At 40.0% G+C, this 26,989-nt stretch overlaps 1 protein-coding gene across 1 annotated transcript in view; it reads right to left on the reverse strand.

Moving 5' to 3' along the window:
• Positions 1–26,989, reverse strand: part of FBN1 (fibrillin 1) — a 146,194-nt gene that overhangs the window by 118,749 nt on the left and 456 nt on the right. Inside the window, exons 2-5 of the mRNA XM_062501768.1 lie at positions 13,310–13,392; positions 12,303–12,401; positions 5,462–5,557; positions 3,838–3,933 (exon numbers count right to left, since the gene is read on the reverse strand). Coding sequence (XP_062357752.1) covers positions 3,838–3,933; positions 5,462–5,557; positions 12,303–12,401; positions 13,310–13,392 — 374 coding nt within the window. The remainder of the gene's footprint in view (positions 1–3,837; positions 3,934–5,461; positions 5,558–12,302; positions 12,402–13,309; positions 13,393–26,989) is intronic.

A 26,989-nucleotide genomic window follows, 5' to 3' on the forward strand; every position in this document is an offset into this window, starting at 1 on the left:
TACAGGGATGTTTTCACATGACCCAAACGTGGGCATCTCCCACAGGCAGCTAAATCCCCCAAGCGCTTTTACAGACAATAGAAAGAGCTGTCAATGTCCTGAATCATCCTCAGGGGAACACAAGCCAAGTCTGTGCCCTCAGTCTCTTCAGCAACTCCAAAAGAAGCTGCAGAATCTGTACTTCACTCAAGTTATTCAGCATTAACAGTAACATAGCATAAAAATGGCATCCAGTTTTTAACCAGTGGGAGAAATTTTGCTTTGCCCACATCTTCATTTTCTGCTACCTGTGACTTCATTAATAATATGACTACTGATAAAGTAAAAGCTGAGTGCACTTCTCAGATCCTAACTAACTCTGAAAGCTTGAGGACCAAAATCCAGCAAGGTCCTTAAGCACTTGCATAATTCTAGGCATATTGACATCTTGGATTTGAATTTAAAGGCATGTCAAAGCCCATCACTGGACCACCGCCAAAGAACTCAGCACCTTCCTAAAAGAAGTCCCTGAACTTCAATTTTTAACTGAGACAATATCTGTGAAATATTTTCCTTCCTGGGCTATGTATTTTAAATGTGTCTTAAATGGCTGTAGGAAGCATTGCCAACTCCACTACACTTCTACTATTGAGTTTATGTCAAGCTCACCTTTTTGAACACTATTCCACAGAAAAGCCAGGTCTGTTGTTTCATGACACAGCTGCACATACTTGACAGTACGTCCAGGCAGCTTCTCCTGCTCTGGAAAGGAGCCAAACACCACACACAACAGCTCAAGAATTAATGATACATGTTCCACTTGCAGCAGGATAAAGTCATTGATCCAGCTCTGGTGAAGCCTGTCTCACCAGCGACACTGCATCGAGTCCCAGGACATGAAGAACTTCAATGATAAAAGTGAATCTCAAAATTCCTTGTGCTCATATTTATAGTGCTTTACACTAAGATTAACACTCCTAAGACATACAAAAAAGTGATCTGTGTGCCAAAACTGTCCAAGGTTAGGCACCACCCTCTCAAAGAGTGACTGAATAAATACATGGAAATACTCATGCCACAGATTTGATGGAGTTTGCTCTACTGTGAAAGTAGTGGGTCTTTCACCAGATAAAGCCCTTGACCTACACAGAAGTCTTGCAGATCTTCATTACCAATCACATGGTCAACATTTATTGAGGTAATGTATGGAAAAATGAGTTAAAACAGTAGATACAAAACTACACAACTTGTCTCTGTGTCTAAGAAACTGGATCTAATTTTGTTCCAACCACCTGAAACATTTTAAGTGTTCTCCCTATCGAATTATTAGACTAACCCCACGTGTTTGGTTGCCTCGACACTGTTTTGTTCAGGTCAGTTCTAAGTTATGACATATGCAGAAAAGGCTGGAATACTCTTTGGTGTGTGACATATGTGCCACAAACACTCTTTGACTGTTACTGTTAGTTGATGCTTGTAGAGAAAAGCACTGGGTGATACATGGCAATAAATTACTTCCATAACTGTTAGCTTGTGGGATGGCATAACCTAGAAGTCAAACCACAGCCAAACAGATGGAGAATGTGTATGCCACAAAACTCTATCACTTCACATTACGTTTACATCCAGAAATGGTGTTTGCAAAACAATCTGCTTCTCCTGCTTCTGCCAGAAATGGCATCGTTTGAGACACTACTTCTCTTGAGTATTTTCCCTCCCCACCCCCCCTCCATGCACAGAGATGCTTTGGTTTTGTTGTTTTGTTTCCCTCTCTCTTTCTTTTCTTTCTAATAAACATACAATTTTACTCTACAAGGCATGAATCTTGTCAATTTACTGGCTAACATCCATCCACATGTACATCAGAAGCCCACCAGGGAGTGTCAAATCCACAGAACTTTCCAAAGCTAGATTCAAAATATGGACCTCTTACTTAGCTGACAGCTGTGTAAAATCACATGCAGCCAGACAACTCCCCTGTGACCACACAGGTGCATGTGCTGAACAAGGCAAGTTATTCTAAGACCAAGATTAGTTTATACTTGAAAAGTTATCTTCAGAAAAAGCTTTTCTCATGGCATAATGTGATTCTGAGACCAAAAACCACCACACCCTTTTCAGGGGAGGGGAACATATTAGCTCAGCTAGGTAGGGAGGCTGCAGGAAATCCATGAAAGCAGCCAGATTTCAGAGGGTTTTTGGGAAGATATGATAATCATTTGGCCTCAACACAGCAAGTGAGCATTAACCAAGAATACTACAGCTCATTAATGTCTATTTGCTCTTTTATTGATAACTATAAAATCAAACACATGTTTTAAGTAAAAAACTGCCTATGGACAAGGCATGTAAGTTATAGATTTCCACCTCAATTGTGCTCAATAGCATGTATGCAATTTCAGGACAGCTTGACTTGGCTCAAATGGCTCTGTGCCACCAGTTTCTCACTCCACCCACCATCAGGAAGGAGCCCTGAGGGACAGGGCTGAAGCTGTTACCAGGATTCAGCCTAGAAACTTGCCCTAATGATGTGGAGTCAAACTAGTCTCAGATCAGGCAACACAGAAGTAGCACTAAACAATCTTCTTCTGAACTTCACTTTACACCTCCTCACCAGAATGAAGGCTCAAAAACTTCACCCATGAAGAACAAGCAGTAATTGCTTGTTCAGAAATTCCAAGTCTTTGTAGTAATATTCCCTGCATTCACACCTATAAGCATTTATTCTCTTCAAACTTAGGGACTTTAACCTAATTGCCCATTCCTCTTATTCCTCTCCAGCAGTGAGATCCCATGATTCACAACTGAGCTACTTGCCTATCCTTGGAAAAAACTCACCATTGGTTTGAACTAATTTTATTACATCTGAGTGGACAACTGGCAAGATTTCACATAGTGCCAATGTAGCAATTTTATCTACTGCAGGGAGTACAGGAAATACCTGCTTCATCCTACCATCTGTTTCAGCACAGAAAAAAAAAACTTTGGTTCCCTCAGAGTTGTTCTGCATCACCCACCTATGCTGCCCACATAAAAAAGCCAACTGTTACTGCTCCAGGTGCAGCACTGACAGCAGAGATCATCTGACACATTCATTGACAGAAATTTCATGTGCTAAGCACATCCTCTACATGGAAGCCCAAAATCAGATTATTAATGTCTATCCTATCCCAGGTTCATAGATATGTAACACAACCTAGTCTATTAATAGAATGCATGAATTTCCAACTACGCAGACCAATTGCTCTGACAAATGAAAATAGTTTATTTGCATTTTTATAAAACTGAACAACATTATACCTAAACACTGTCCACTATACTGCTCACAAATGAACCTTAAATTGGTTTAATAACCCTGAATAAATCCACATACCATATAAAGCAGTTAGTATCCCTGTGTCTTCATTTGGAAGATTATCACTATGCAACTAAAAAGCTAAATTGAAAACAATAAACCTGTACAAAATGGAAAAAAGAATTTCATAAACTCTGCAAAAGTAAACATAAAAAAGACAGACATAAGATGCTATTTATCCTATATATCAGATTCAAAGACCTTTTCTGATGACTTAGAAACTAAAGTTTGAGCAAAAACACACAAAAACTTTTATTTGCCACCTCTTCCACCAGAGTGTTTTCGTCACAAAAAAGTAAACAGTTTCATCTGTGCTTCATCATGGCCTTTATCCTTATGAAGTTCGCATACTTCTGAAAATGCTACTTAAAATTTATTTTCTGTCTTGAGACCAACAAAAACACACACAGCCAATTTAGCTGTAGAATAAATAGGTAATGGCCCAACAGCCTACTGTTAGAGGTGCTGGAACATAATTATTCCCCCTGGCTTAGGGCACGTACCTCTCTCACACTGGGGTCCAGTGAAGCCATATGTGCAAGCACATCGGTTCGGAGCTACGCATCTCCCTCCATTTAGACATCCATTTTCACAGACAGCTGTATCAGAGGGAAGGCAAGAGGAATCTTTATTGAGCTGCTTTCAGAAAGACATGAAGGTATGTATTTGGCCAACTTAGGTAAACTGGTAAAAATGGTAAACATAACAGGATACCAAACTCTTTTCCTAGAATCTACTTAATGACCTCTTACTACTTCCTGGCCTCATTAGTACCATGAGCTCATCTTTTCAAGGGAGCATAACACAAATACAGGAACAACCACAGCTTTTCTGACCTCTCAGAACATTTCTCTTTGGGATAGTTGGACAACCCCATAACTTCAAAATAATATCTCTTTCAAACTTGTAACAAATAAACACTGATAGAGATTGCAGAGACAGAAGATGCAAAGGAGTACTTAATCTCTAAATCCTCAAATGTATTTGTTCCTTCTGTAATAATCCAATATTAAAAGGCTGTTTGATGGGGTCAAATAAATAATGCTATTAACTAGGATAGCAAAATTTAATCAATATCTATTCCATGCTAATTTAAGATACTCTTCCTCTGTATAATGTTGTCACTAGCTTCAGAACTCAATTTTTAATAATAAACTCCAAAAGCAATTCCTCTCAGAAATAATCAGAAAATACAATATGCACATGAAAAAGGAGATTTCAAATACAATTTGATGTTCATTGAGTAATGTTATTCTTTGTTCCGTTTCACATTCACTGCAGTAGAAAGAAGATTTCCATTTATCCTCTTTTATCCACTTGATATTTCACAGTGAAGGCAGAAATACAATTCTTAATCCTTTCACCATGTGATCCCCCTCCAGATTATTAGGGTAAATTCCTTGTCCCACTGAAGTTCATGTAAAGTGTGCCATTGATTTTGACAGAGTACAAAAGGTTTTCATTAAATGAGCTAAACACATTTTGTGTGTCAGACCAATATTTCACTAGATAGCAACGTGACAGCCTTGGTTAAAAGCAGTGTCTACATCCTTATTTGAGTTACTTCACAGCATTCCAGCCAAGAAGAATAAGAGAGCACCAGAGTCAGTTTGGGAGAGATTTCAAGCAGCAGATCCAGGAATGCTTTTGGCTAAGGACGGATTGAAGAAATAAAAAAATCTGTCTATCAACTCTAGTAAGACAAAATCAAAATTTCTAAAGCATACTAGCTAAGTCTGATGCAAACACTAAAACGAAAACAAGACTTTGTATTAAAAATCCTAATTTTATCTATGAAATGAAAACTGAATCCCATGTAAAATTTAGATGTATGACCCACTGCTCTAGTGGCTGAAAAGTCGAGGACGTCGATGAGAATTATAGCAGTGTGAGAACTGCAGGATCAAGTTATATCCAATTATTATAAACTCACATGATGTTTATTTTAATAGTCTTGATCAGTAAGAATGCACTCAGCATTCATTACAAAGTCATATGTTTTTCTGTAAAATTTCACTGTACCTGGTCATAAACAACCTCAACAGCAACTGAAATTTAGTGCTAGAGTGTCCAATGCACACATGACAGAATCATTTAACAGATCTACATTCCCAGAAGTGTACTTACGCTGTCCACAGTGTGTTCCTGTATATCCCTTCTGACAGAGGCAATGGTCATCACTGCAGCTACCTCCATTCATGCACCGGATGTTACAGTGTTGGACTTGAAAGGAAGAAAAGATTTTCCTCAGTTAAATCAGATCAGTCAGAAACACTTTACTTTGTTTAGGGATTGATTCTGTGAACCAGAAAGCATTAGAAGTCAAGAATGCACATTTTAGGACAGATACTTAAAATGGCACTACAGAACATAATATAGATTTACAGTTCCTAAGGAATGTAGGACATGGTGCAAGAATCTGATGCACCCTCTCACTCAAATGAAGCCAAAGGCATTTCATATGAGCATAAATCCCCAACATTTCTTTCCTAGTTTGCAGTTATGAGAAAAAGCCTTCAGTAAGGGACGAGTACTAAACTTCTGGCAGACAGCACCATTAAAAAGGGAGTCTTATCATCTGGGAAGTGGGGGAGGGAAGTATTAAAGGGAAGCATATAAGGAAGCTCATAAAGACAGTCCTGGTCTGCCAACACATGCAACACCAGAAGCTGACCTGGCCAAGCAGGACTTCTTGTATAAAAAAGAGAAATAACAGAGTGATTTCTTTCTGTATGCCAACAGTGGGCTCACCCCACCAGCAGAGCTGCTGTGCTTGGGAGCTGCAGAGCTCACAGACAGTATTTCCCCAGAGCCAGCAACCTCCCCCTCCCAAGGGCAGTGGCAGGGGAGCAGCAGCACACTCTCCTCAGCTGCAGCCCCACTACTTATAATGGTTAACAGGCAGCTTAAGCCCCATGCCAGTAAAACATAACGTCTCTGATGCATTTTGCTAGTAATAAGGGCAAAGATATTTCTTAACTAGATGTTGGGAGCGACTAAAAGTATGTCAGGCTCTTCATCAGGCATAGAGAAGTGGGCAGGTCTCCTGACAAAGCAAAGTCCTTACAGATCCTGCTGTCCAACACAGCTGTGAACTGGGGCCTGCACTCCAGTAAGCAGCTGGGAAATGGTTTTCCTCTTAACAGGAACCACATGAAAGGCTCCTCCCCAGATAGAATTACAGTCTGATCAGCATTTCAGTAGATTATGATGGAGCACTGGATACCTACACTATGCTGTCTGAAATATGGCAATTGCATGTCCCATCAGAGCCTGCAGCTAACAGGTGCCATGCCAAACACTGAATTTTCCATCAAACCCTTAGGCATCATTTGGCTTTTAACAGTTCAGAAGTATATGAATATTTTTTTTTAATTTTCAAGTAGAAATAATAATTTTAACTGTATTGCCTTCTGTAACAATATGAATCCACAAAACAGAATTAAAACATACAACTGGAGAAAAAAATTAAAGCAATCTAGCATTTAAAACACTAGTAACCTTAATTCTTCAATTATAAAAGCAAAAACTGTGTATTACATTTCCTATGTGTCTAATAGTTATTTTACATCTTTGTTCTCCTTTGGATGTACTTCAGTACTTCAAGCAACAAAATGTGTAACACTCCTCAATAAAAAGTAAAATTGTCTGCAAATACAGAGTATCTGCTGAAGATTTTTGGACAATGTCCTAAGTAGGTCAGAAAAGGTGTATAGTTACTTTAAAATGTGTAGTTCAACTCAGCTTTATACAATCTTAGAAAAACAGAGGGGATTACAAAAAGCATAGGAAATGATATCATCTGTCAAGCAGGGAAGGAACTTAAAAACCACAAACTGATTTCAATTAGAGCAAGCTATGCCAAGAGCTAATTTCCATTCCCACATGAAGACCAAAGCCATTTAAGTAGTTTGAACTACATTTGAGATAAAAAGGTTAACAGTAGCTTAAATGATGGTTTTCATATTATCTGTTGATGTATAAATAAAGTATATTTCCTCACTTTGGAATACACACACAGAGTTTCCATAACTTGTCTTACTGCTTCGTAAAATAACTTTTCCAAGATAAAACACTTCTTCCTCCTTTTAAAACTAAAATCATTATGGAAGACTGCTGGGACATCCAGTCATCCTTCCTAAATGAGCCATTTAAATCTGTGAGCTTTCTTGCCTAGGCAAGAGGATCTGACATACAGTCAGTAAACTACTTACTTTCTGCCCTCTTTTGTGGGAATGTTGAAAAGAGCACTTCCAAAATCATGCAGACTATTCTGTAATATTATCCTTCCAAAAGTTTACAGAAACACATTCAAAGGCTGTCTGGAGCCCAGATGATGATTTTAAAAATGCATTTTTGAAAACTAGCATATTAATGCAGGTCCAGGTTCTCTTTTCTCAGCTATATCAACAATTCCATTCAAGTCAGCGGGGATATTTCGGTAAATGAAACAACCTGTTCCAAGATATCACACTGACAGAGATTCAAAGAAAAAGCACAGGAATTACCATAAGGCTGGTAAATCAATGCATATAGCTTTGCCTTATCTTGGCATGCACAGGAAATGTTAACATTAATAAATGGTTGCTTTTGATCAATTATTGTTCTTTTTCACATCCAATTTGTAAACACTCTGCACTGGAAATGTCTGAAGTCAAAACAGGAATAACTGCAGGAACACAACTTTATAAACCTGCAAAAGAGCCAGCAAGATCATACATATCCACACAGGCTTTGTGTGTGGGCGACAGTTGTGTTTTTTATCAAAGTGCTGCCCTCTTAAGCATAACAGTCCCTGACTTTTTAAATAAATACCCAGCAAAACTGAGAAAACACCTCATCACACCCAGAGCACTACCACAACCACGACCGCTGACGAAACGTGCAGGAGCTCACCAAGCAGACGGAAGGTGCCACACGTGCCGTGCGATCCAAACTGAGAACGCGGGGCTGGGGAAGGAGAGCAGCGGGGCCGCGGGCCCAGCCCTCGGGCAGGGCGGCACAGCCCGGCTCTGCTCCGTGCCACTGCCGAGGAAACGCTCACATGCGGCCCCGGCATTGAGTGACGCAGGGCTTTGCCTGCCAGGAGCTGTAAACAAGGAATGACGGCCTCATCGCATCCCGGATGCTCAGCGTGCTTTCTCTGTCGAGTGACTGACTCGGGAGAGAGATGGCGGCTAGCGCCAAGGGCCCCACAGCCCTGCACAAGGCATGGACAGGATCCGCAGTACCCTGAAAAGCTCTGGGAACATTCGAAATCCAAGACCTTACACCACCTCTGACAGCCGAAGAATGCAAGGCAAAGGGCTGAGCTCCAGGTTTTACTGCCATTGCGCTGACACCTCTCATGGCACCCGAGGAGCGGGGTCCCAGGGCGCGGAGCCCGGGCCCAGGCTCGGCCCCACAGCTCCGGCAGTGTCTGAGGGAAGTGCCCGAGGAGGAGCTCAGTGCTCGGCCGTGCCTCCGGTGCTGCTGGCAGGGCAGCGGAGCAGGCCGTGCTCTGGACACGGGCGCTTGTGTGCACAGCCGTGACCCCGAGCACCCACCAGGGCTGCCTGTGTCCCGGCTCCCTGCTTTCAGGGACAGTCCCATCAGCAAATGCTTTCTTTGTTTCAGCCAGCCAAAACCATTCTGACTGCACAAGCAAAACCAGGGACTCAGCTCAGAGACAAAACCGACCCATAACCCTGGGGGCAGCTTGACACCTTCTTCCTTGTTTGCCTCCCGCTCCCGCAGCAGCTCTGGATCACGTTCAGGATCACAGGGCACGAACGGAGCACCGGGAAGGGCCAGGCTGCAGCACCCACAGACACGGGGACAGCGGCCGCAGCCCGGGGCTGTGGGGGCAGCAGCGAAGCCGCTGCCACCGCAGGGCTGGCAGAGCACAGAGCACAGGACATCCCCCAGCAGAGCACGGAGCACAGGACATCCCCCAGCAGAGCACGGAGCACAGGCCATCTCCCACAGCGCAGTGTTGCACATCTCCACACAGTGCACCTGCAGAGGCAGAGCACTCACACCTGCAGCAGCAGGGAGGTCTCCACACTTGGCAATCTTATCTCCAAGCCTGCTGTAAGCAGACCCAAAAATTCACTGATTACACAGAAATAACCGCTACTCAGCCAGCAAGTTTACTGATGTCACTAAAATCTCTGCTGAGAAAACCACCGGTTGATCTTTTCAACCACAAATCAGATTCCTAAAGCTGACTCTTAACCAGCAAAGTCCCAGCAACTGACCAGCATAAGAATCAAACTTGGAGGCTTTGTTTTGCTCTTGTATCCACATGCTTTCCAATCTGCACTAAATATTTTATTTCGACAACCAGAGTACAAGAGTCACTGTCAATTCAGTTTCTGCCTCTGGATGTACCTGCTAGAAAATCCATGCCCATCACTGATTCTTAAAGTACTAAAGACATGCATAGCTTAAAATATCCAATGGACACATCTCATCTATCAGAAGCTACCAATTTAATTCTGAAAAATATTTTTTTCTCATATTTGCTATTTTTATTTTGCATGTGACAAACACATATAATTTACATTTGATTTTTAATTATTTAATTAGTTTTTTTCTTATTTTTAAAGCATATAATTAAAATAAGATTTAATGAATACATATTCTGACAAAATATTAACTGTTACCAAAGGCACCATTTGACAGTAACCATTTGATGTCAAACAGTATTTTTTATGTTTACTTTGTTTTCTAATTGCAGATCTAAGTCATTGTGGTCTATTGTGTAAATACATATTCATGGGTTTTGTCTACAATGCCAACAGTACAAGTGATTTACCTAAAGTATGTTCTGTGAGTAGTAATGATGTGCTAAATCATAAAAAATATTACACAAGAGTGCACAGAAGCAGTGGAGTCTCTTCTCTCTACAACTTACTAGACACTTTTGCTTTTAGAATTGATATGTTTTAATAAATAAAGGGGACATAACCACATACACAAAGTGTATCTTACATTACTGCAGAAGTTGAACAAGATATAAACCATATATATTTTAAGCCAACTGCTAAGTCTATATGTAAAGTGTTAATACTTTCACTGTATACAGAAAATCAACTCTTAAAAGCAGGCAAGCCTATGCAGCAATGTAAGGGAAATAATATCAGCACTGGTTAAAGTTTATGATTAGTAGAGAATTCATACTTAGGAGAAGTAATGGTCAACAAGTGAATTACCTACATCACAGAGGCATTAGAAGCTGCTTGATTAAACACTGAAGTAAAGTCCTGCACCCATTTATCTGTGCTACTCTGATAAAGGCTTAAAACTATGGAGGTCAATGGTAGAAAATTTCAGAAGAACACAAGAAGAACCAAAAACTTTACCCTATTTTTCTTTTGAGTCTTGACTTATAAATGACTTCATTGGGGCCAAAGAAAAAAATTATGGAAGGCCAACTTGTTCCTGCCAAAGATGCCAAAACTTGTAAAAGACAGGCATGTACCTCTCCTTCTGTGGCCCAAAGGGTACCTGGGAGGAGGTCATGCCTTCCTTTACTGGCTTACAGGACTCAGGCATATGCACCTAGTAAAACAGTAGCTGCAAATCCAGGCAGGAACACACCATTACACACATTTGTGTAGCATTTTGCACCCTTCCCTCCCTCCAGTACTCTCTGGGAACTCCAAAGCTCCACATTCTCCTCATGCTGTCCTCTCCCTAACATACATCACAGGAGCATGAGATGGGTTGAACTACAAAGAACAATATTTACCGTTTTAGTACATGCCATTCCATTACATTCTGCAGTTGTTAATGTTTTTCCACTGTTATTGCATAAAAAGGATGCTAAAACCACAAACTGAAATGGTCACTTCTGTGGGAAAACTCTTATCAACCAGGAAAGAAAAAAAAAAAAAGGCGAAGTAAAAAATACAGAAGCAAAGCAGACCACACACTGGGTCTCAAAGATATTTAGAACTAAAAGGATGACCACTTTGCATAATATTACAGACCTCAACTGAATGCATCTCCCACTGATTTCTGTTAATATGTTGTTCAGATAGTTACAGGCATTTGTGGGAACCAGTCTCCCCCAAATTTTTTTCCAGAAACTTCATGTTATTAAAATTCTAAATCTTCTACATTCTAAGAGACAAGAACCATGTTCAAATGAGAATACAGAGTACTTTTCAGTTGACATCTCAGATATGAATCCTACTCTATATCAAACACTCAGCTCATTTTTAGCCATTGAGTTCTCTGTTCATTGAATTAATTTAATTTTACTTATTTTTCCCTGGCTTGGGGGAACTTTCCTTGAAAACTTGAAATACAAACATTTCTAGGAAAAGTCATCTCTCTGAAAAGTTTCATTTTCAAAGCATCTTTGTTTCTCTGATGAAAAGCTGTTCAGCTTTAAAATCTTGAGCAACTCTGTACCTCTAGTACCTACACAAGTGTCACCTGAAGAAAGTCAGCAGTATTAGATTCAGAAGATATGTACTGAGCCTGGCAAGGAAATGCTCTAAAGCTTGTAGGCCTAGATATTAACATACAGCATACACAGTGCCTGGTTTATAACCCCTGAAATCTGAAGAAAATTCCAAAGCATATTAAGTTCAGCCAACTGTCAAGAGCTGTCTCTTTAACATTACGACTTTTGTCGTACACATGCTCATGTCTTCCAGTGAACAGAGATAAGGTATTTTCCACAAAACAAGGAAGACTGGAATAAGCGTTACAAAGTGGCAAATGAAAATAGCTTCCAATAAGACTAATTTTGGTTTGATTTGGCAAAAAAAAAAAAAAAAATTTGTCTCAAATAGCCAGTCTCTGAGTCATTCTTCAGTTTCATCATAGAAAGCTACACTTCCCTTCCTGTGGTAAAAGTACATCTGGTGACTCAGTTATTTGTCCTAAATACTGACAACCGAACAATTTTACATACCTTAGTAGCTTCACAGACTCAAAAGAGCAATATCAGAGACACAGAAGAAATACTTACTTGATTTTGAACCACAGGAGGGGGCTATCTGACCATTTGGGCATGTGCACATGTTTGGTCTAGAGCAAAATCCATCCCCACAGGAATGTCTGCAGATTGCTATTAAGAAAACATAAATGCCTTTAAAATATGTCTCAAAAACCTCAAACACATAAAAAAAACCACCTGATAGAAAATTCAGTACCATAACATAAATACCCACATACTCATTAAATCACATACAACGCATCCCAAAACAGTTCCTCCTGTTCATCAGCATTTTTTTAGGGGGCAGCTAAGACCTAGATCTTCACCATCTGCTATGAAAAGGTCTGGAAACATGCCACAGGTCACATTAGATAGGGGGAGATTTCCTTGGAAAAGTGAAACTTGTCCATTTTACCAGACTTTCTTGGAGGAAGGATGGCACTGAGGCAGCAACAAAATGCTTCCCTTATTTCTGCACCACACACACACAAGAGCAATAATTCCCATTTGACAGCACGCTGCTGCAGGATCTCTGGAGAGAGTCTTATCAGCCTTGGGCAAAGTGCCTTTAGGAGTTATTTCTGATACACTGTGCTAAAACACATGAATATGCATATAGCATTATGATGTATGCCTATATTTATATCCCTACATATATATTTCAGGAATATGGTCCAAAGGAGCAATGAAAATGCACTTGCTGGCCTGATGCTGTTGCCTCCTTCCTTTAACTTAAATAGATTAACATGTTCCACTCATTCCCGAGAGTTTACACACCCCTGGGAACCCTTTACCACAGACTTAAACAGAACGTGTGGATGAGATTAATCTTTTGTTAAATACTGGTATCACATCACTGTGTTGTAGCCCATGAAACTTTGTATATTAGCTTAATATATTTTAAATGGTAAAGCAATCATGTACAGCTGCTATTGAAAACATGCAGAAACACATTTCAGTTCTGGTATACAATTAAAACCACCCTGAGACAGAAGGACAAAGATAAACATCAGTCATAACACATGACTAGATTAACTTACGGACTATGCATTGGTTTCCACCAGGTAATGTTTTCCATCCAGGGCAGCAGTAGGGATTGTAACGTGATCCACACACATTTGGTCTGGGAAAAAAAAAAAAAGGATGAATTCTTATTTTTGCTCAGAAATATGTTTTTAAAATAAAGGCATAAAATGAAAAAGGTAAATCACTACAATATACATTTCAATCATTAAATTTAGAAGTGTTGTATGTTTTTAGCCTGTACTTTTTGTGGTTTTTAGGTAACATACACTTTTATAAATAAAATATTGCATTACAAGCACGAAATCAAATCAGTGACACCTGAACAACAGGAAGAGAATGGGGAAACCTTGTCTCACAACACTCTATATCTGAAGAAGTAACCATCCAGGTTTTTTAAGCAAAACGCACACTGAAATAAAAAATTAGGGATCCCATCCAGCATCATTAATAAGCAGAAATTAAATCTAGTGCTCTTTGAGTGGTAATTTTTAATCTTCCTGTTGCTTTCTCTGCTTTACTCTAAAGCACTATTAGTGTTCCCTGTTTTGTCCACGAACAAAACTGTATGTGTGAGTGAAACATAACAACAAGAACATCAGCCAAATAAATGAGTCAAAATATGCTAAGTCTTCATTAGGAAAAATTAATTACTACCAAAAATAATCAAGGATGTGGGTGTATGCAGTGATAGGGTCCTATAAAAGAGTATGAGGGGCCTACTACCCTCCTTAAATGATCTATCCACAGGAATTTTTCATTCCAAACCATTCCTCTGATCCACATTTACCCTGTCAAATAACTTTATTACTAGAGTTTATAGTGAAAGTTGACGTGACATAACACTATCCCTACTATGGTTTGATTGATAAAAATAGAAAAGTTGAAATTTTTCTATGCCCTTCATACAAAATAGATATTTTTAATCTATCTTGTCCTATTTATTTAATGCATCTATCCATGCAAATAAAGTTAGTAAGAATACCTTCAAAAATGGGAACATGTGCCTTCTTAATTTTATGCTTAATAATCTTAGCAGAGGAAAATTTTACAACCTCTATTAATATTGTGAGCAATTACTCAAAAAATAAATGCAGCTAGAACCAGCTAGAAACTTCCTAGGAATTGCTATATTAAAATACTGTATACAGATTAGAGACAGATTTAAACGTTTACTGTTTTAGGAAGGGTTGTCTATTATTATTTTGTTCTTGGTCCTTCAGAAAGTTCCTCATTGCTAGTATTGCAATGTCCAAGTAAACAGTAGTTACTTCATAAGGTAAGGCAACTTAAGAGAACCTCAGTATATAGAAACATTCCTTTATGCACGTTTTCTAATTAACAAAAGTTATATACTGTATTTATTTAGGGATATGCATTACTAATGCAATTTCAATTATTCTGACTACACCAATTTCAGTGACACCTATTCTTTCCAACCATGGTCAGAAACTACTTAAGTCAAAGCCAGCACCACCATTACCTTCCACTGGCTCTGGATAATTACAAAGTACTAACTGAAGTGAATGTGAGCAACATAACTGGACTTGTTGCAGGGTCCTTCTCCCTTTCTGCAACTGGTGTAACAGACTCAAAGTCGTATTCATTTAATGCCAATGTATTCAGTTTTAGTAATGTCAGCTACTTCCCTACAGGGCTATAACCATGTAACTTTCCTAGAGTTCCCTGTTCATCGATGCCAAATGTTGCTCCACCATCATCTGCCAAGTAAGACTGGCAAGCAGACAAGTGAGATTGCTTTTCACCTTCTCCAGTCAAAAGAAATAATGGAACTTATTAAGACAGATAGAATGGGTTTGTTGCTACCTGTTACAACCTACGGGCATAAACCACCCATTTCCAATTCCAGCTGGTGGAAATATAGATCTATATAGATCTACGGATCTATAGAAGGCTGACCATAAAGTGATATTTATGTGCTCTGTCAAATTTCAGTCTCTGCAAGTATGTGGCTTTGGGGACCATCTGGTCCATGTTAAGAGTCAGCAGCAGATTTCTGTGTCACAGAGAAACCTGGTTTTAAAAATCTTTTTCCAAAATGGGACTCCAGAAAACCTAGACGTGCCAGCAACCGTGAAGTCAGAGACCCTGAGAGCCTTGAAGCTGTCCACAGGGTAGACTAAGCCATACACCCAGGAGACTCCAACTCTGGTGCAGTGTGCTTAGCTTTGGGGGGAAAAAAAAATCATCAAAATGTACTTCCATGAAACAGTATGAGCCAGACAAGTGCATTTTCCAGTGGAACACTTTTTCGTCAGAAAGCTGCTGTCTAGCTTATAAAAGAAACCTATACTGAAGTCTGAATGCTGCTTCTTTGAGACAGAGGGAGTGTTCTCATGTCGTGCATATTTGTAAAATGACTTTGAAAATAATTAATTTTGAAGGTTAGATTCATTGATATTTATGAGGTGATCAGACACTATAGCAATAAATCCCCATAAATAAATAAAGCATTCAAAGCAATAATAAATAATTTACCTCATGTAAAATCATGGAAACCATCAATCAAATTGTAAAGGCTCTATCATGGCACTTACTTTAAACAGTTACCCACTTCGTATTAAATAGAGCATATTTTCCTGCTGATATATAAGCTATGAATACTAAAGAAGTTTTATAGTCTTAAAAAAAACTATTTTCCTGAACAGCACTAGAAACAAAATTCAGTTACAAAATCTGATTTGTAATGATAAAATAAGTAAAATCTTATCTATACACCCTCAAACCACCTCCAGCACCTTCCTTTCACTCCAAAGCCCAGAAAAGGAATACAGAATCTCAGAACAAAGCTGCTAACATTTCAATTAAAAAACAAAAACAACAACCAAAAAGAACCAAACCTAAACAAAATGAAAAAAACCACCAAACAAGTCTTTCATTTTATTTTAGAGTCACTTGACAAACTTGTAAAGTATAACAGGATTTCTGTATGGTATGATGCTGAGAGACAGAATGGCTGATGTCCAGAGTTTCATCAAAGATGTCCAAAGTAAACAAGATATTATGTCTTCGATTAACGACATACAAGTAGAAATTCAGTAGCAAAGTGCGTTGAATTATCAAAAGACATTAGACATGAGTCATCAGCTAGGAAAATCTTGGAACGGCAGAGAGAAAAAGGTTCATCTGGAAATCGCGATAACTAACACTTGAGAGTGATAGGTTTGCAGAGACACTGGCAGCACCTGCACGCGCCAAACTAGAAGACAGACCTCGGAAACAGCCCCGGGGCCCTACACCCCACATACACTGACATTCACGGTCCTTTCGCAGCGTGTGGGGAACGAGCCGGGCGGAGCTGCAGCTCCGTGGGATGGACACGCGTGCTCCCTGCCCCTTCAGCGCGGGGATGCAGCACAGCCTGCAAATAAACATTCTCAAATAAAACAGTCTCTCCTTTCTCCACGGGGCAATACCGATGGCACCCACGGATAGCACAGACTGGGTCTGTCCCTCCCGTGCTTCCAGAGCCGGGGCTCAGCAGGGATGCGTGGCTGCCCGGCTCCCCCGACCTGCAGCCGCTCCTCAGGCATTGCGGGGGGGTTGGCGGAGCGGGCACACAGAGGTAAAATGACGAGAAGCAAATTATGCTGAGCTTGGCAGAATCTTCTTATCAGCTAAAACCAGGCAGCCGGAGAAGCGAGGGAGACTTCGAAAAGCCCTGTGTGAAGCCGGGAGCAGCGAACACCCAGCCCTGGAATGGCAGGGACTCCTCCGGCGTCGGCACTGTCCTCTCCGGGGGTCCCGGTCGGAGCCCCGTGCTGCAGCCTGCCGCGGGGAGGGCTAATTCTCTACATCTCCACTCTGCCCTGCCTGTGACCCCTCGAGGAAATTACAGCCCTCTCCGGAAGAAAGCATTGCCCATCTGCGACTCCCATGGGAGGAAGAGTTTCTGGCACTGCTGTGAGCGAGGCTTCAGGCAGAAATTTTGTCAGCAGCACTGCCATGCACCGGCCAACGCTGGCGTAATCCGCGCTGAATCAAACCCAAAGCACGGGTCTCAAATAAATTAGACAGAGACCAGACAGAGTGGGCAGAGATCAGCTGAGAGAGCAAGAGAAACAGCTGAGCAGCAGCTAGAGAGCTGGGATGATACTGGAAGGGTTTCTCATCATTCCCTCAACTCGTTTTTCTTCTCCCTAGGAAAACACACGGGGATTTTTCCTTGCAAGAGAACGTTTCATTAACAACTTCTATTAACTATTTGGCTGCAATATAGCATATGACCCAGTTTTCTGGCAGAAAAATACAATTTAAAGCAATATCATCAGTCAATGGTTGTTCTTAGAAAAAGCTTTGCCTATTTTTCTTCTTATGTGGGTAACTCTAGTAGCAGCTAAAACTGTACCCAGAACTATTTGCTGATCATTTCCACATAAAATTGGAGTGATGTTTCCATGCTTGCACTGGGGAGTTAAAAAGAATGACAAACTGCACCTGAAGAAATGAGGGGCTGGTCTTAAAAATGTGCTTGTTAAGGCTCCAGAATGTGATGATGAATAGCTTTTACTAGTAGGTTTCAAGAGACACAAAAACAGATCTATACTTTTTGCTGTAAACCAGCTTTATGTACCTACCTACACTTCTCAGTGTCTCAGAATAAGTACTAAATGCACAGACTGGCTCAGCTCTGTGGACTCCACTGGTGTTTTACTCAGCTTTCCCACAGAATCGAGAACTTCCATCCCCAGATATAATCCAAACTTTAGTGGACACGGCCATGAGCAACCTGATTTAAGTTCACCCTGCTCTGAGTGGGGTAGGTCCACATGGCCTTCCAACATCCCTCCTCACTTAAATGACAGAAGCCAAGTATGCATAAATTAGAGGTCGGTATCTAAAGCACCTCCTTTAGCTGTGCTGTCACCTACCCCCTCCTCCAAGGAGCAGCAAGCAAAGCAGGACTGGGAAAGGAAGATCTGGTTCCTAGTGGGATGCAGCAGTAACAGCTACAGCACATGACAGGCAGCAACCCTGACACACCACGGTGCATCCAGCCCCAAGGAAGAAGCCTGGCTGTGCTCTGAACTCACCACTTTCAGCAAGTACACCCACCAACTGAAAAATTTAATTGTGCATCAGACAGAGCCAAAAACACAGGTCTGCGTTAAGCCTGCATAAGGCTCATTTCCAGGTATTTCAAATAGTTTAAACAGGGAATACTTTTCTGTTGTTTAGCTAAATAAATGGGATGATTTTATCACTGTGCCCCTTTTAACCATTCAGTGAAGATCACCGAGAACTCCTGAAGAACTTATTTCAATCATATAAAAGGAAAACTTATGAAACTATGCTAGACTCTGGAACAAACACAAAATTTAGCTTCTATTATACTATAAAGTATAAGCATGCACTTTTAAGCAAAATATATTTTTATACAAAGGATTACAGCTGATGTACTCATTTCTACACTGCAATAAGCAAGCCTGAGCCATGCAGAGAGCCTAATATGATAACTACTTCTCACTCTGACAGTAAGGATACTTCTGTCCCAGAATCCTGGCTCAGTTCATCTAAAAAAATAACACGCTGAGCAGCTCTGTGGGTATCTTTGACTCTGTCCTATGTGCAAGTCAAGAGTTCAAAATGACATGCGAGTTTCCTGCAGCAACACTGAACACTTTTCTAACCCTAACCCCCATTGCACTGTGACAGCTAAATATAGCAATCCAACAACAGCACGGACATTAAGAGAATTCTTCTGCACTTGCTCTGAAAATCCAACCCTGTTTTTGCAGGGACATGCTCATCTAACCTGACAGCCAGGCATTGTTCTCATTCATAGCCAGGGACAGACGCGTTTCTGGCATGTATTCTTTCATTGTTCCACTTGAGAATGGCAACGGGTCCAGTTCAAAACCATCTACATGGCTGTATAAGACAGATAAAGTATATCACCACAAGAAACTATCTGCCAGGCCAGACAAGTGCAGCAGATAAACAGGAAGGATCCATCAGGTACTTTCATAAAATGCGCACACACACACACACACTCAAAATAAAAAAAAACCTAGAAAGATATATTCAGAGGACAAGAAGTCTTTTCTATCTGGTAGCACTAAAAAAATTCCATGGGAAATGGATGTAACAGTGGGCTAAGGCAATGCTTAGCTGTCCAGATGTCACTTCCAAGAGGGAAAGAAGAACATTTCACACCTCCAGGTCTACTCCCCACACTCACCATGTACCCACTAATGGTTACTGAGAAGGCAAACCTCTAACAGTTTCCCAAGGGAAAGCACCCAGGGAGCTCAGGATTTCCACCAGCCCCTGCCCAAGCTGAGCAGCAGTACAAGGGCTGGTATGGGGCACGCTGGCCACACAAACCCAAGGCCAGCCAGTCCCTTGCTGAGGCTTCCCTGGAGGCTGCAGGTTATGCCAGTGCCACCCACCATCCTCTCCATGGAGGATACCCAATCCTTTAGGGACTCTCCTATACCTGACACTTCGAGGACGCCCTTAGGTGCTAAGCAATGCTATTAATTTGTGTATTAAGTGCTCTCCCTTAGGCTACTGAAGTTTTATTCTCAGTAAGTTATCAGTATTTCTCCTCCTCCCTTCACTACACACTATTATTCCCTTTGTCCCTCTCCTTGCTGGGACAGTGACTCCACATTTTCAAAAGGCCAGTTACCTGCACATCTGCCATAAGGAAACAGGAAAACCCTGTTGATACAGATCCCACTGTTTTAGTTCAACTGGTCTCTAGCAGATACTGGTAATTTACTCTGTACATGGGGAAGAGAAAAAGATGAAATATTAATGGGAAAAACAAGGAAGAAAAGAGACAGGAAAATAATGTTCCTGAAAGGAAACAAATTTTAGTTTGAAACCTCAGCTGAACATCACTGGATATTCTGATGTCCTCCAGCAAAATATGAGAGAGAGGGAAGCTTGAAAAAGAGGATGAAAATGATTAAGACTGTAGACAAAAGAACTGTGGCTTTCATTTGGTATTTCTGAGGCTATAATGGTCATGAATCATTTCATAAAACAAGAAGTAGAAAGGAAAACAACAGATTCTCCAGCAAGTCAACACTGAAAATATTTTTCCAGATAAAAGCTAGACCTCCTTCATACTTCAGTGAAGATCTATAAGCAAAACCAGAAGGCAGAGGTTTTAATTGAACAGGCTACATTTTACATCCCAATGTACCTTCCAAAGAAGAGCCCAACTTTACTGAACTGTCACAAAAAACCAAATTATTGTCTTCATGCCTTGTCTGCACACCAGCCTTAGCATGATTGAGGCTGTTCAGTAGGTCTGAAATCTTTTTTAAAAAATTATATAAATAAAACTAGGTGGGAAATTCAGAATGGATCAGAAAACAACCAAAGGAGACATGTAAGACTGAAAAGCTACAACTGTATTTCTCAGCACAGTGCAATGGTTAATCAAAAACACTCCAGGCCACAATTGCTCCATTCTACAAAAATATTTACTGAGTCTGGGGAGCAAGACCAAAGTGACAGACATGCCTCTATAACCTCTTCAACTTTAGGGTTCAGCAGGGAGATGAAGAAGAGGAATGAGATGGGAGTCACTCTCATTGCAAAACAAAAAAGTTAATGATTCATTTCTTAGTATTTTTGTATGTGCACATTCAAAGATCTCAAGGTTTTAAAATCTTATTTAAGTAGAGATGGCCTCCTATTACAGTGTCTACCACATTACTACCAAGAGGAAATTTTCCTAGTGATCCATACAGATAAATAATTGGGGTCTTTCATATTGAGTTCTACAATCACAGGTTGCTCAGTCCATGAACACATTTAAAGTGACCCTTGTCAAAAACTGTATTGAAGTTCATATGCTAAACATTCAAGTTAGCAGGATGGAAGAGGAATGACAAAGACTGTCCTTAGTGAGCAGCAATGCTGAGAAACACACCACAGGAAAGTAAAACAAACATACAGGGTAGCAGAAGCTGTAATCTTATTTGATAAGGATGACTGTAAGTGAAGCTGATAGATGGACTGTTCCTGTCAAGCTCTGACCCAGAGATCCTCCCTTTGCTCCCATATCAACTGAGAGCAGCCCTGTCCTTACTTCAAGCCTGCATCCTCAAGCCCAGCACAGCCTCAAAGGTTCTGATGCTGATGTGAAGCTGCACATAGAGCAGAACTTACCCAGTGACCAAGGCAAACAGACCCAGGTGATATGGAATCTGATAAACAGCTTGTGGAACCACCACTGAACAGTAAATGTATCCTGTACTGGCTAACAACCGGGGAGAAGTCCACTTTTATAAAACTTAAGTAGGCTCTTGATTGAGGAAAGTGCAGCTATGTCTAGCCAGAGTTTCTTCTGTCTCCTCAAAGCAATTCTTTCAGGAAACCTGCACTGCAAACTGGAAATTACTGCACCCTGCTCCAACAAGACACACTTTCTGCAGGTGCTGTTCTTCCCCCAACCCTTTATGCCTCCAGTTTCTAAAGACAGTACACCCCTGTCAATAAAATTCAATTAAACACTAACAAACTGAGATCAGGAAGTCTCTAGAAAGACACCACCACACATAAGATTAGACAACTGCATAACAAACCCACAGAATAAAATTATTACCTGGAGCACAGAGAAAGAAACAAAGTACTATCCATGACATCTCTTGTGTTCTGAGTCAGGGCTGTGGGATTAATCTGCTTCTAACCTGCTGAGCAATTAAATCATAGCAGCAATCAGCCTTAAAGGACCCCTCAGGAGGTACCTTCCTGCAATGGGACACAAAGTGACAATCCTGATGTGAAATACACAAATCCCACCACAAGCCAGCTGTGACTGGTCCTGCAGCATCTGGGGCAGTGTATCAGGCCAGCCTGATACAGCCAAGAGCTAAGCAGACAAAAATGAATAAATAGATAAATGAGGGGAAGAAAGGAAAATAATTACATCCAGTCTTGTCTTCCTGATGTTCAACATGTCACCATGGCACAGTGGTGCTGGGTCACAGGAAGCCTGCTTCATCTTACTCTCCCAGGTGGATTTTACACCACTTCCAAAACAATCTTGTTTCATGCAGTACATCAAGAATGCTGCTACACTGTTTATTGTAGCTTTTTTCCTCTGCTTGCTCTATTTATGACCTACTACCATCAAATGGCAAGAAAGTAATTATCTAACGTATTTTAGGAAAGGCATATGGCACTTCAAAACCACTTGTGTCCCACAGTAAAATACAATATTATAATATAATACAATATAGTAAGAGAAAGAGCACAGAGAGGAAGACTGGCTAAGCTGTCAGTAACAGAACCACAGGTGCCTCAGAGCCTCCCTCCTACAACAGTATTCACCAAGAGTTTTAACCACAGGTTGCACTGGCATGTCCAAAATGAATGAAGTCTTTTTTATGCCCTACAAACTAGACAGGCCTAGAAGTCTATCCCCAAAACTGACGAACGAGAATTGGGATAAAGGCTGTGCCTTCTAAAGAGATGGTGCCCAAACGACTCAATTTGGATATCTAAATGAAGACTGCAAGGACTACAAAACCCTGGAGATTATTTACTCTTTAGTGTTTTTCTCCCGCTCCACAAAGTCACACCTACATCAAATCACATCATACCAAAAAAGAGGAAACACACATATGAGGCACTGTGCCAATAAGTATGAACTTACTTCACTCCAGAACTAGATTTCCAAGGATCATGTAATAACAAAATAATAACAGAAGAACCACAACCATTGGCAAATACATTCAGAGAGGTGCAGAATATTAACACTAAATGTAGTTGCCAAGGACTTCAGTTTCCACACTAGGATATGCTGGAATAAAAGTTCTTCATCCTCCATGTAAGCTTTACCCCACAGGCACAGAGGACTGGAAGAAGGCCAACCATGCCACCTGGAATCCAGGTGAGTGCTCCAGCACATCGGGTATTACAGCAACCTGCATGCTTTTTTAATTAAGTTTTTTAATTCCAAGTATTCAGGCTACCCCCCACTTGCAGAGTGGCATGGACAAGGTGTGGCACCAGCAGCTGCCCAGAGGTACGCAGGCCACAAGCGGCAAGAAAAATCTTTGAGGTTTTTCAGTACAAACAAATATTTACCAGTACAGAAAGTCTGCTTTTCTTCAGCAGGCTTTTAGTGGTAAAGATTGGTTTAAAACAAAAACCAGAAGCCCTAATTATATAACTGAACACTAGAATTAAGTTATAGATTTATAAGATTATTCTATTTCAGGGAGCACTGATGCATAAAAAGGATCAAATCCAACCAAGTTTACTTAGGGAAGTGCATCAGTAAACCTGTGGTCTTCATTTGAGATAACCAAAACAAATTGGTCCAAAAAGCTCAAACCCCTGTTGAAAACCTTCAATCCAAGACTTTTATGAATCCTTTTGGAGCCACCTATCCTGTTCTGCAATATTCACTATCATTTCAACTTAATAAAAACAAAGAAATTAAGGCAGTCTTGCAGAAATACATTTAATTAGCCTCCTAATAAGAAACATGTCAGAATTCAGCTACCTTGAAGAAATTTCAGTTCTTCCAAAATTTGTGCTATTTGTTAAGCAAATAATTGTTTTCTTTGGCCATTATACTGAGAAGAGACTGATAAACATGACAAACATTGCTTAAAATGTTATTAAGAACTGACTGATACCTATTACTGTTTGAAGTCATCTAGCATCATCAGAAAATGGGAAATCCTAATTAATTCTAAGGTATTTGAGCATGATACTTCTTGTATTTAGACAACTACTAATCGAATCACCAGTAAATTATTTTTTGCTTTATATTCTAACGATTGAAACACATATGAATAATTGTCTTCACGTAGGTATTGTTTAGAAAGAACTCCCCCTTCATGGCCAGCTTTGTAGGGTTTATTTCTTACAAAAGTTGACACTGCATTCTTGGGTGTTTAAGGGGTAGCAGGTAATGCCTTGATGCCTTATAGCTCAATACAGTAACATCTGTGATAAAGTTCTGGGGATCTGGAGAAGTGTCTCACTAGCAGCTTAATATTTTAACTTGCTGAATCACAGTGGATTCCAGCAACATTTCCATGACCAGAGAGTCCAGTTATATTCTTTAATAATTACTGCCTTTATTCTGATTGCTTTCTGATCACTTGGAGGCATAAGGCACCATCACATAAATATACATTGCATTAGGCCAAACATAGATGCCATTAAAGGGACTTCACCTCTAATGCCTCCAAAGCAGAATTGATTCAAACTACATGAGCAGCAAGTGTAACATCTTGAAATGAGAACCTAAGAGGCACTTCCAAGTAATTTATAATTATTGAAACTAAAACATGTTCCTAGAGTCATATTATACATTCAAACAGCTCATTGCCATAAACAGTGAGGCAAAGGTCACACAGATGAAAACAAACACCTCCTGCTGTCAACAGCATGCAGTAAAAAATGTTAAATAGGAAAAAATCATGAGAACTGAAACAAATCTTAAGCTTCTTCATTTTAACATACAATACCAGTATTCACACACACTCAATACTCACCTCAATACTTTCAAATGCTAAAAGCCTTCCAATAGTCATTATAATCAAGCACACAACATTACTAAAGTGTAAAAGGGTTTTCTCTAAAAATGAATCCCCATGTGCCTTACAATCAGAGCAGGAGTTCATTTCAAAATGAAAAGAAAGTCTTAGTCAACTGTAGTAACATGGAAATAAAGTTTCCCAGCATCTGTTATGACTTGTATTACAATTAACAGATTCCCAAATGTATTTGTACTGATGAACAAGTTAAAAAAATACTATGTCTTCTTGTAAAATCATATTTTTAGTGCTTTAGTCCTCCAATTACAATGAATAATGTATATACAGTTCCTGTACATTCAAAATATGTTTTCCATCTGTCCTTCCAAATTCGTTCCAACCCTGTCTGTTAGAATGACAATTCTTTTTATTCACATTGTACAGTACAACACCGCACCTAAGAAAGTGTTCACAATTTCTAAACTGGAAATACCCAGCAGGATTCACCCACTATGATCAAAATTACTGTCCTCCAAGCAACATGGGAACTCTATACTCAGCCTCAAATCAGGGTTACAAAAGAAAACAAAACTCATAATGTGTTTTGTCTTTTTCTCAGTTCATCTGACAAATTATTACATCCTTGTTAAGAATCTGCTTCCCAGAAGCACTCATTCATATTGGCAGTATTCCAAAAAACTGACCAAGATACAAAATAACTAAAATTTATGTTGACATTATCTCTAGATTTGCAGATTACTAAGAAGATATATAACTCACAGATAACATGCAATAAAAGGATGAATTATTGCAAAGGACATAAAATATGGCAGGCTTCTGTTAAGTATAAGAATCAACTCATTAGATTAAATACTTACCCAAACTCATTTTAAGTTCCAAAAATAATTAACACTTGAAATAGCATCCCTGGATGCACTACTATTATGTGTAAACAGCAAAGTTTAGAGTGACATTACACACACCAAAGAAATGTTATCCTCAGCTAATGTGCCTCTAACTTCCATCAAGTCAGCACAGTGTGTTAGATGGCATATTCTGTGCCAGTGAGCAAAAAACTATATTTATCAGTTAGATATTAACTCAGAATCCTATAACAACAAAGGTTATTAAAGCACCCTAAAGAATATGGGCCCTTTCTAATAAATATTTTTCCTTATCATCTTTTATTGCTTGCAATAATCCCTCAAACTTTCCTGTACATCCATCTCACCTCCTAGATTTTGCCACATCTACTTTAATCTGCTTTGTCCAACTATTTCTTTTGTGACAAGGTATAAAGAAATAAGAGAGTCTGATCCTACAAAATCAGATCCATGAAAAAGAATGCTGACAGCTTGCATCCATTTTTGCAGCATGCAGATCTAAAAACATAAACATTTTTCAATCAGGCAAGCACTAAAAATGCCAAGATTGTAAATCCAAATATAGATTAAAAGTACTATAGAACTATGATGAAATTAGCAAGAAGTTAAAGCATATTTATCAAGGCCTCTAACAATAAAGTTATAAAGCTCCTTTTTGAGAAAATGAGGGGCAAAAGAAGCAATTAGCTTGCATCTCTTACAGAAGCATAACTATTTTAGTACAATTTTTGTTACATTTCTCCTCTGTCTGGCAACAGAAAAAATCTGGCTGTGGGCTGAAAAGGCAGGTTGGATCACCTGAGAAAGTAAGCTTCTTTTTTGTAACTTTATTACAAACCTTTCACCTTTAATGAACTAGATTTTCAACGGCACATGCACGCAATGCCTTTCAGCTGACTTCACAACTATTTTTGCATTGGAAAGGTGTTCTATTAGAATGGGAAAAGTTTGCCTGATGCACATTTAGCCTTTGAAAAAACCTCTCTCCTAAGCATGTACCACCATATTTCTTAAGAAATTAAACTCTTGTATGCTTGGGCTCACTCGTGCTAGTACTAGATACTAGACATTCCATTTGAGAGCAAGATGGACATGACAGAAGAATCAAGGTGGAGATGAGAGAGGACAGATGATGGAAAGGGCGTGCTGTGGGCTCCAGGCATCACCGGTATTCTGCTTTATGCAAAGCAGAAGCGCAGGATGAGGGGGGAATGCACAAGCCCGCAATGTACTTTTATCTAGGGCCTTCCTAGAAGATAAATTAGCAACCTCCGCGCTGCTGCGGCTCATCCTCACGAAGCATCGCCCACCCAGAGGTGAAGTACGGCTGCAG

The sequence above is a fragment of the Cinclus cinclus genome, chromosome 13 (assembly GCF_963662255.1).
Source record: "Cinclus cinclus chromosome 13, bCinCin1.1, whole genome shotgun sequence".
Lineage (NCBI taxonomy): Eukaryota > Metazoa > Chordata > Aves > Passeriformes > Cinclidae > Cinclus > Cinclus cinclus.